The 12,381-nt window shown below is 31.4% G+C and overlaps 1 protein-coding gene across 1 annotated transcript in view; it reads right to left on the bottom strand.

Annotated features, from left to right (window-relative positions):
- Nucleotides 1–4,679: 4,679 nt before the first annotated feature.
- Tbca (tubulin folding cofactor A) overlaps nucleotides 4,680–12,381 on the bottom strand; it is a 66,456-nt gene continuing 58,754 nt past the window's right edge. The window contains exons 3-4 of the mRNA XM_027927735.2: nucleotides 7,478–7,564; nucleotides 4,680–4,932 (exon numbers count right to left, since the gene is read on the bottom strand). Of these exons, the coding sequence (XP_027783536.1) occupies nucleotides 4,852–4,932; nucleotides 7,478–7,564 (168 nt within the window). The 3' untranslated portion in view covers nucleotides 4,680–4,851. The remainder of the gene's footprint in view (nucleotides 4,933–7,477; nucleotides 7,565–12,381) is intronic.

The following is a 12,381-nucleotide window of genomic DNA, read 5'->3' as shown; positions in this document are numbered from 1 at the left end:
TCAGTTACATTGGATGAAGAGTCTGTCCTACCCTACTTCTTCCTGTATCATTTCTGCAAAGATTCTATTTACTGTAACAGTTCCATTATGAGGTACTAGAGGTTAGGATAGGATTTCAACGTATCTTTTTAGGTGACATAATTCTACTCCTAACAGTTTTATATTTTTTAGAAGTACTTAGTTAATTTCCTAATTGCTTCTAATTATTTCACAGATGATTCTCTTGTGTTTTCCTGATACTTACCATTGCATATAATGAAAATTATGTTTCTTTTTCAATATATTTCCCCATTTTTTCCTCTAATCTTAACCTCACTGGTTGATCTGTCATTACACTCAGCCAATAGACAGGTGTTCATTATCTTAAAAAAAAAATTCTGCTTCACTGTTTTTAAAATGAGTAGAATATTTTTTAAATGATACATTTGTGTTTCTTCTGTGAACTATTTTTTATCCTTTGTCTACTTTTTACACTGGAGATTTTTTCTTATAAATTTGAAAGAGATCTTTGTGCATTAAAATTCAACCTCTTGTGACATATTGAAAATGTATCTCCTCAAAACTTTGAAAGCACCTTGACAACTATCCAACAGCCAACAGAAAGCACAAAACAAAATGTAAGAAAGGTGCAGATCTACTGTAACGTAAATTAATAAACCTTTCTGTGTGACAGACCAATACCTCAACAAATACTTCTCATATTGTAAGAGCCCTAAGACGAATAGTGGAGTACATGTAGATTTTTATGAAGCACTCTTGAAAATTTCAAGTACACTAATACTTATAATTTGTTTCATAGTACACCATTTCTAAACCATTCAATTTCTTTCCAGCTAAAGCACTCAAAGGAGCTCAAGGACTAAATGATCTGATTAACCCTTTAATATCAAACGCTTCACAGCTTTTGCTCTCACATACATGTCAAGTTTCCACTGACATTTAAAGGCCCTAATTCGCCATCAAAGAAAGGATTAATCTGTCCTTGGTTTATCTAAATGACCAAATAATAAGATTTAAGTGATAACCAGCTGCAGGATATGTCCTTATTAAATTTGATAGGATTTTTAAAAAGCCAAGTAAAGTAATGAAGTTTGCAAAGTGATTTAGATTAAACAGATTTGACTGCTCAATTTGGAAGAGATTCAGTGCACAGGTATAGGCATAAAGACAATTTTTAAATATTAGGCTTTCAATGTTGCTGATCAGAAAGTTGAGAAATGTTAAAGGAACATTACAATATATTGCTCTGACCAGTTTTCATTACTCATGAAATAAACATGTGCTTATTTTAGCAGTATGCTTTTTTCTCCCTCCCCACAAGTCCCATTTCTTCCCAAGGAGCTGTTCACATGACTCATCCACATGCAACAAAATCTAGTTTTGGGGACATTAATACTCATTCAGCAATGTTAATGTGCCAAAAGATCAGCCAGAAAGCTTCCGTCCAGGACCACTGAGGGAATAGTAATTTGATGTACTAGGACTAATCTCATAAGCCAAAAATATATAGCGAAGATGCCAGGACTTTGGAATGCTTTCAATGACATTAAAACCAGTCTGGATTTGGTAACTCAACTCATTCTGCACCTGATTATCTTTATTTCTTTGTCCTTTGTACTGCTGTATAGAAATGATGTGACTTTTTCTGTACATATACAGGTTTATTATGTGTGTCTGTCACTTGTGCCTTTGTTTTCCTTGTATTTTTATGGAAGCCATTCTATTTGTGCAAGAATTGAGGGCATGGGTTGGGGGTGTAGCTGAGTGGTAGAGCACTTGTCTAGCATGTGAGGCCCTGGGTTTGATCTTCAGCACTGCATAAAAACAAACAAACAAAGTACTGTATTCATCTACAGCTAAAAATTTTTAAAGAGAAAGACTTGAGGGCATATTATAAATGCTAAGTGATTACACTTAACCATGATACTTTATATCTGCAGTGTGTTTACGGAGTCAATTGCTTTGATACCTGCAAGTTGGAATGTATATAGGTAATTTTTATAACTATAATAATTAGTTTTAGAGCAGTATTTTTCACAGGTGGTGAGATCAACTAGTGGTCATAATTACTATTTTAAAATATGAAACAGTAAAAAACCGTGAGGCAATATATATGTGTGTGTGTATATTTATGCACACATGTGTATGCCTAAGCACGCATGCAAACACACACACACATATGTATGTACTGGGTAACAATGGAAAATGTGTTTCTTATTGTTGTTTGTAGTGAAAACAGTCTGAAAAGCAGGCACTAAGTGTGTTATTGAGGTGATGGAATCCTTTTTGGCATTCTTTATCTCACTTTAGAGGTTAAAGATGGTCTTCCTTTTCACTCAATCTATTAATGTTAATTGAGTGATTACTATAAGTTGGTTGGGGATTAGGTGTGTTGGGGCAATTTCTACCAATTGTTACACAGTGGTAAGATTTTAAATAAAAGCTTAAAAATAAATGAACACAGACTCAATTACAACTGTTCTTAATTTAATGTGCCTCTTGATGGTCATGAAGTAGAAGTAAAATGTGTCAAAAATTCCCAGAAATAACATCTTCACAGAATGTCAAGCTTCTTGTACTTCTCATTAATACCAGGTTAGAAATCTAGCATAAAAGTCTGTAGTTGAGAAAGGAATTATCTAAGGATATATTTCTTTTCATCTACTTGCTCATTGATTTCTTCTTATTTTTTTAAAGATATTTTTTAGTTGTAGTTGGACACAATATCTTTATTTTTTTATTTTTATGTGGTGCTGAGGATCGAACCCAGGACCTTGCACATGCTAGGCAAGTGCTCTAACGCTGAGCCACAATCCCAGCCCCTTGGTTTCTTCTTTCCTGGGCTTTTTGATAGGAAAGTAATTTTTTCAATGATCAAGACTCAGGTGCTGGCTCCAAAATTCCTTTTCAGAATTTCTTTTCTCCAGGAAAAATACATTTGTTTTTAATGTTCTGTTTTCATAAAGCTTTAATCAGTCAAATAACCATCTGCTATAATATATGTGTATATATTTATATATAAATATATAACATATTTATATACATTTGATATGTTTATATATACACACTATATATTATTACACATAATATATATATATATATATATATATATATACACACACACACACACACACACACACACACACACACACACACATATATATATTTAAATTGGGTAGAGAGAAGAAATGAGGTGTTATACATTAAAAAAAAAAATACTTTCTTTAGATGAAATTCTATTTGAAAACTAAATATACGCTCCTCCTCCCACCCCACAAAAGGCAACTTATTGTTCTGGTGCTTGATATAAACTGCAAAATAATCTAGAGAGTTTCAAGTCTTTTGATATTCTGATCTCTCATATTGAGCCCCAGTATTAAATTTTACATTGTAATTAATTATAGTTTTAATTTTCTCAACTCTTCTTCTTCTCACCCCAAATACTTTTAAAATAGCATGTGATGTTTTAAGATAACATTTGAATTTAGAAATATACCTGACATGTTATTCTCCAGTGAAGTAACTTTTTGGAATATATAAATAAATTTTAAAAGTGAAACATTCTGGGGCTAGGGTTATGACTCAGTGGCAGAGTGCTTGCCTAGTATATGTGAGGCACTGGGTTTAATTCTCAGTACCACATATGAATTAAAAAAAAAAAAAAGGTCTATCAACAGCTAAAATTTTTTTTTTAAAGTGAAACATTCTATGCTTTATAAGAGGTACCTTTAGATATAACACTAGGAAAGAATATTATTTTTCTCTTCTCTGATGAACAGATTCAACAAATATATGCCATGGTTTCTAGTAATCATTTAAACTTCCAAATTCAGACCAACAATACTACTACTGTTAAGTATTTTATAGCAGCAGAGTTCCAAGTTTTCTTTTCCAATTACGAGTTTTAAAATTTAAATACTATTAATACTATTACGGTTCATTATTTCAATGTTTATGTTAGGCTGATGATAGAAGGTTCATTCATACACATGTTCTAGGTATACTAGAAAACTAAATGAGTCGTCATATATTTTTGGAAAGTAAACCCAAATGATTAAATAATGGGTTTACAAATGTAATGGGAAAATATTTTGTGACAAAATGATATTTCTTTTCCAGTCAATCAAGATAATCAAAGTTTGGCTAAAGCCAGCAAATGTTGCAGTTGGCTTGTATCCTGCCACCTCTGTTCAGAGAGGTCATGTCAGTATCTTGAAATCAATCATAGTAGTAGTATTTACAATGCAGAAATCAGCAAGTCACAAATCAGAGGTTCCCCTCCCTTTTGAAGAGTATTTAAGCACTTTCCAGCACATCAGTCTTAACAGTTATTATATTCCTTTAAAATATAATTCCTCATTATTCATAAAGATATAAAAATTTTTAAATTTTCTCAAATTAGAGTAGTGGAAATGTTACACTTTCATGGTGAAGGAATAAGTATATGAGGCCCTATCCACAGATAATTCTTCTTTTCTTATTAGGGAATTGTGGTCTATTCAAAATTGCTTAAAATTTGGATTTTTATCTAAAATCACAGTATCCTATTTATAACTCAATCTATGCTTATGAAGCCAAATATTTAAACTTCAGATGGAAACTCACAAATTTTAATTATCTATCAAGAATTTTTGATTTAATGACAAAAAGTTAATTTTGGAAAGTACGAAATAAAACAATTTTATAAGATGGACTCATTTATTTGACACATTAAAATATGCAAATAAAAATGTATGCAACTTAATAAAAGAATCACATTCTCATACTTCTTGAACACAGCAGTGGTCAAAAATAATGAATTGCAGAATGGACCCTAGGATTTAAAGTAAGAATACCCTGTACAGAAAAGTTTCAGGCTTCTAACTTTACTGAATCCAGTACTAAACGTGCTTCTTTATATTCCTCAGCTTCTTCCAAGTCTTTTTCAGTTTCCTGAAATGAAATACAGTAAAAAATTAGGCTTATTCCTCTCAAAATCATTACTTTGTTATTTATTCAAATATTCCACACCCTTCATAAAAAGCGTAAAAATTAAAGAAAAATGATACCAATCCTCTTCTAAATATACCACAGTTCTGTTCTTTTTATAACAAGGAAAAAGAAATAAAAGCTTGATGTTGTTCCACTATAAATTCTCATATAATATATTCTCATTTATTTTAATTTAATTTTATTTATTTGGTGGGGGTACCAGGGATTGAACTCAGGGGCACTCAACATGAGCCTTACAGGCATGTGCCACTGTGCCTGACCTAGTCTCATTTAATAATACAGTTATCATAAAAAACTATCATAATTAAATAAAAACTCAGAAAAATTTTACTCTCATTTTGTCATTACATCATTGTGCAAAAGAGATTCTTATTAAAAATGGATTAAAAGCCAAAAAGGAGGGCTTTTTAATGTGCTACAAATATGATAACATTCAGGCCAAAATAATTCTCCAACTACTCCCAATAGTAAAGACAGCTACTGGTGTCACATCAGAGTTAAATACAACATTTGAATTAGAAAAGTAATTACTTGTTAATGAAGATTACATATCTCACACTAAAGGAAACAAAATACATCTTTCATCTTTTCATATTTAAAGATTGAGTTTTTCCAAGATACTAACATATAGGACATTTTTACTGATATATTATAATGATAATAGACAAATGAAGCAATATTGTCTGAATTATACATTGGAAATTTTTTTTTATTTTAAAATGAAACTATGGTCAACAATTCATGTCAGGTCAATAAAAGATGGAGATTTTTGGTTATTATAGAAAAGAGGCAATAAAATATATATTTAATATAAAAATTTAAAGTAAATGAGCGAGAATCTGCTTAGCTTAGAGATAAGAATTTCTTAAACTTGTACATTATACCTTAAATATGTTTATATTCTCTGTCAGTAAATATAAGCTTGCACAGGCTAGAGATACTGTTGAACATATCCTCAGATATAAATACATTATCCAAAGACATTTTTTTTTTCTAAGAAAATTTTATATTATTTTCTCAGCTACAGCATTTAATGGTTAGGAATACAAATGGTGTTTTTTACGTAGTATTTTAACACTAATCATTTCCTGCTTTCTCTGTGTTCTATTCTAAAATTACAGATTCTTTTCTGGTAAGAATTATCCTGCCTTTAAAAAGGTTTTATAGATAAATATGGAGTTTTGTGCCCAAACTACTGTGAAATGTAAACTTTTTTCTTTTTTGTTTTTCTATAGAGTTAGTCCTAATTTTTTGGGCAAATTTCATTCTCTTTCAAATCATACTGAAAAAGCCTTATTTTTGTCATATAAGGGTAAAACTATGAATCAGGAAAAAAGTCATTAGTTCAAGAAATACGAACATAAAACTAGTAAAGGAAATAACAGAATTCATCAATCATCAAACAGCAACAACAATGGCTTGTATATAGTATTATGTTTTTATCTCTATTAAGAAATAACTTTTACTTATAGTTAGAATCACTTATAAACTGAATTAGCCACTGTATCACAAAGTATTTATACTAATAATATAACAGTGTTACCCACCTTCAAATTTATTTATTTTTTTCTCTAATTGATTTCAGGTTTGAATCTGAAGGAATTCCAGATCCCTTAAATAAGGGCCCAGATTCACTTGAAACATCGGATCTTTCCAAATTTGAAACAGGCCAGGCAATGGTGGCACACACCCAAAATTCCACTGACTTGGGATGCTGAGGCAGGAGGATCCAAAGTTTGAGGATAGTCTCAATAACTTAGTGAGACCCTCAGCAACTTAGCAAGATCCTTTCTCAAGGGCTGGAGTTGTGGCTCTGTAGTAGAGCGCTTGCCTAGCATGCATGAGGCACTGGGTTTGATCTTCAGCATCACATAAAAATAAAATAAAGACATTGTATCCACCCAAAACACACACACACACACACACACACACACACACACACACACTCTCTCTCTCTCTCTCTCTCTCTCTCTCTTTTTCTCTCTCTCTCTCTCTCTCTCTATATATATATATACACATATATATATATGTATATATATATATGATCCTTTCTCAAAAAATATAAATAAATAAAATAAAAATTAAATTAAAAGGGCTGGGGATGGAGCTCAGTGGTAGAGTACCCCTGAGGTGAATCCATACTACCACAAAAAGAAAAAAACGAACTGGTCAACACATCCTTAATATGCCCCCAAAATGGTTTTCTGCATGAAAACCAATTCAAGATATTGTTGGACAATATTAATCTGATGAATACCTGCTATCAAATGCAATTATTTAATTAAGTTTAAGTAGAATAAACATGCTAGAAAACTACTTTTATTGGAGTCATAACTCAAAAACAATTTAAGGTCAACTAATTATTTTAGTAAAGGGTAGGTGAATAAAAATGTCTTCACCTAGCTCTCAGTGTTAAGTATTTAAAATTTTGGATATGTATTGGATTGAAAATTTTTTTAAATACAAGACAAAGATCTTTACTTACTAAAATCTGCTGAAGATCGGTATATGCAGCTTCTAACCTGCGTTGGCAATCTGGGATCATCATCCGCGACTCTTGAAGGATCTCTGCCTATAATGAGAATTTATGTGTGTTTAGCTTATACCTCAATAAATATCTAATGATTTAGAAGAATCAGAAAAATTATGTTTATGTTAAATGGCTCAATGTTTTAATTAAATTATTAGAAGTTAGATTACCATACTATAAAATCCACAAGTTTTAGAACTTATACTAAATGTAGGGTGTTTTTTGTTGTTGTTGTTGTTGTTTTTTGTAATCACTTTCTCATGGTAAGTGAAAATTAACTGGAAATGCTTTTCATAGAACATTTATTTTAAAAGGCTATTTAAAATAAACTATTTCCCCTGCTGTCACAAAGCACCTTTATCCAAAATGGGATCAGCTGGTTATATAAATATCTCCTGCATCTTTTGAGTAATAAAGAAAAACAGTGTTCAGATAATATCACATGGAGATAATTACTGCATGAAAAAAGTTATTGAGTTATTGATCACATCGTGTGCACCCTGCAGGAGGTTCTCACTGAAAGACAGAGGTAAAGAAAAATGAAAAGCAAAGACCAGCAGGTTCATATTTTTGATGCTTATCATGCATAAAAAGTTATTACTTATCCTTGTGCTTCATTTTAGTAGAAAGATTATTCTCCCCATGCAGTTTGAGCCAAATTACCAGTGTGGCACCCCTCTGAATCTGAACTTGCCTATTCCCCCTGACGAAAAACACTACAGAATTAAACACAGGAATATTTATTCCAGAGGATATTTTTGGGCTTAAAATTCATCATTCAAAACTGGACTATAACATATTAAATTACAAAGGAAAAAAATCAAATCAATGACAGGGAAACCCAATAATTAAGTTAATGTCAAATGTTGGGCCTAAAATAAAATGTTTCAAAAAACATAGTAGGAAGCTTTATTTCCCTAGACTATTAATGTTAAATTAATATCTATGTCCCAAAAGAGACATAGATATTAATTTAACATTTATTCCCCAAAATTAGTGTTTGGTTAAATACAGACATGGGTTAAAAATCTAAACTTTTACTGAGTTATAATCTAGCTCATATAAAATAAAAAGGAAAGATATAATCTCATGGTAATAATACTGAATTTTAATAGAAATTAATTAATTCCAGTACCTTCATTCATTCCCTAATAGCTCATACTGTAAATAAAAAACAGAATTATAATATACAAGGACATTCCCCACCCATTCTATTTTTTTTAGGTAGAATCTTATTGCTGAATTTTTAACTCTTTTATTAATAAAGCATAGGTTGAAAATTTCAAACAGGATCATGACTTTACTTTCAGAGCTAATCATGCTATACCTAGACATTTCTAATCACTAAGTTATTTTTGCATATCTGATTAGTTTGAATAAGAAAAGTCAGTGGCAGGAACATTTCATATTTCTTTTTCTATGAAATGCCTTCAGAATACCTCATAGGAATTAACACAAAGAATTAGGTCAAATCCATGATAAGTTAAAATATATACTCATTAAATTTTTGTGAAAGCTTTAATGTTACTGAAATGCACTTTAGGCAATGTTATCCAAAATAATTTATATCCATTATTATTCCATTTATTATTATAGTGAATCTTCAATTAGTCTATCAAAAGAGGATTCTGGCTTAAGCAAGGCCTAAGTTCAGTGTCCTATATTCCATCCAAATGCATTCAATACATTCAGTTTGAACATACATTTTCTCTGATGATATACAAAAGTTCTCTGTATATCAACAGGTACCACCATCTGCAGATTCAATCAAGAGTGGGTAGGAAACATTTTTAACTGCATCTGTACTGAATATATAGACTTTTTGTCATTACTCCCTACACAGTACAATATAACAACTACTAACATAGCATTTACATTTATTAGGTATTATAAGTAATGTGCATAGTATACATGAGAATGTGCACAGATTTTATGCAAAATATTAGGACATTATGAACAAAGGACTTAAGCATCCATGAATTTTGGTATCCACAGGAGGGTCCTAGAATCAACCCCTTGACGAAACCAAAGGATGATCATATTCATGCAAGATGACAATACAGGGAAAACAAAGATGAAAAAGAGAAGGTCTCTGTTCTCTAATTCAGTATAGGAACATAACAATGAAAATGAACATATGACACTGCATCAAGAAGACCAAGCTAAAGAAAGCCAAAAAATAGCAATAACTATAATTTGGATATTGTGATCACATCTCCATCAAAGTCAAAAATTATTATACTTTCCCTTGTGGTAATGGGTTAAAACTATCAGAAATAATTTTTTATTTGTTCTTTTAAGATATACATAAGAGCAGAGTGTATTTTGACATATTATACATACATAATTATAACTTATTCTAATTAGAATCCCATTCTTGTGGTTGTACATGATGTGTGTTTCACTGGTGGTGTATTCATATACAAACATAGGAAAGTTATGTCTGATTCAGTGTACTGTCTTTCCTATTCCCTTCCCTGCTCCCTTCCTTTCATTCCCCTTTGTCTACTCCAATAAACTTCTATTCTTACCCCCACTCTCCGCTCCTTATTATGTGTTAGTATGTGTTAGTATCCACAAATAATATTACTAACATTAGTACATTCAGCCAGGTTTTGGGGGACTGGCTTATTTTACTTAACATGATAGTCTTCAGATCTATCCATTTACTCTCAAAAGTCATAAAGTCATTATTTTTTTGGCTGAGTAATATTCCATTGGGTATATATACACCATATTTTCTTTATCCATCCATCTGTTGAAGGGCACATAGGTTGGTTACACAGCTTAGCTATTGTGAATTGAGATACTATAAATACTGATGTGGTTGCATCATTATAGTATGCTGATTTTTAAGTCCTTTGGGTATGTACTGAGGAGTGGGATAACTGGGTCAAATGCTGGTTCCATCCCAAGTTTTCTAAGGAATCTCCATACTGCTTTCCATAATGGTTGCATGAATTTGCAGTCCCACCAGCAATGTATGAGTGTACCTTTTCCCCACATCTTCGCCAACATTTATTGTTACTTGATAATTACCATTCTGACTGGAGTGGAGATAGAGAAATGCAAATTAAAACTACACTGAGATTCTAATTGCTAAAGATGTTGAACACTTTTTCATATACTTTTTTGATCATTCGTATTTTTTCTTCTGTGAAGTGTCTGTTCAGTACCTTTGCCCATTTATTGATTGGGTTATTTATATATTTGGCGTTAAGTTTTTTGAGTTCTTTGTATTAACCTGGAGATTAATGCTGTATCTGAGGTGCAGGTGGTAAAGACTGTCTCCCATTCCATAGGCTCTCTCTGTTCATATTCTTGACTGTTTCCTTTCTGTGAAGAAACTTTTTAGTTTGATACCATCCCATTTATTGATTCTTGATTTCACTTCTTGTACTTTATGAGTTTAGTTGAGGAAGTTGGTTCCTAAGCTGTCATGACAGAAAGTTGGGCCTACATTTTATCAAAAATAATTAAAAAAAATAGTATATGAGGTATTATCCAGAGAAGACACCCCCTAAAACACTGAATTTGACCAAAGAAATATTATTTTTCAAAGTGTTTACCTTGGTAGGTAGCAATTATCTTTAAAATATCTGAATAAACTATTAGTTTATTCTAATGCTGTCTGAGGTAAACTCAGGATCTTAGCCCAGATTGGGAGGAAAAGGGAATTTAGGGGGATACAACAGGCTACAGTTCCACTGATAACTATTTTTTTTTTAAAAAAGATAAGAATTTTTAAGGTAATTATTCAAATAAAATGGAAGTTGGGGTGGTTAGGTTACAACAATAAACAAACTGTTGAACCAAAATTCCAGTCACTTTCCTTTATGGTTAAATGTACATAAATCAGAAAGAAAATGTTCTTATTGAAGGACTTTCATTTTTTTCAAAATAAAGAGTTCTGTGAAATAATATGACCAACATCAAGCTCTTTGGCTACTGCCTAATTGGGATAAGGTTTCTAGCTTTTTTAATATTTCATAACATTTACCGGGTGCTGGCTATACCTATAGCTATAAAAAAATCTATAGATACTCTTGCAGCACATGATCTGGATTGATGCTGTGGCTATAAAGGATGATGTAAGGGCAACTTGAAATTTTCAGTGGCACTGAGGATTCCATGGTAGTAATGGCTCAGTGTCAGCTGCCTGACTTTAAGGCTGATACATGGTAAAATATGAGAATGCCCTTGTGTGTAGTATGCACTGCAGCATTTGGAATGTTTCTTTGGTGGGGAATGAAGTTGAGTACCTTTTTATATGATTACTGTTCATTTTCATTTATTTTATTATAATGTTCCTATTGACATTCATGACCCATCTTTCTATTTTTTTTCTTACTGATGCATATAAATTCTTTGGAAATTAGCCTTTCATTAGTTATATGAATTGCAAATATCCCCACTTAAAGTGTTCAAATAAATTTATTCATCCTTTCCTAAACAAATAAACAAACAAACAGAAAAACTATAGGCACTCCAATATTGGATATCAGCTTCTCCTGGAAAAAATGGTAACCACATTAGTTTATCTGACTGAGTTCTAGAGTCATCCACAGATTATTATAACAATGGTTAAGTCTTGTCTTTTACATGTAGTAAAATGATATTGTGTTCATTTGACTTGTGTTTGAGGTTATTGCTGAATGGTTACAATTATAAAAATCCCATTAGTCAAAAATTATTTGGACCCTTAATTTCTAATATATCAATAATTACTTTATACGTAAATAGTATAAATATACCAGTTTAAAGATAGAGATTTACTGACTGGAACTTATGCTATCTATAAGAAAGTCACTGGAAACATCAAACTTCAAACTCACTTCTAACAGAAAATTTCAAAATAG

The sequence above is a fragment of the Marmota flaviventris genome, chromosome 5 (genome assembly GCF_047511675.1).
Source record: "Marmota flaviventris isolate mMarFla1 chromosome 5, mMarFla1.hap1, whole genome shotgun sequence".
Lineage (NCBI taxonomy): Eukaryota > Metazoa > Chordata > Mammalia > Rodentia > Sciuridae > Marmota > Marmota flaviventris.
Note: the sequence above shows the minus strand (reverse complement) of the source record. Positions and strands in the feature narration are given on the sequence as shown.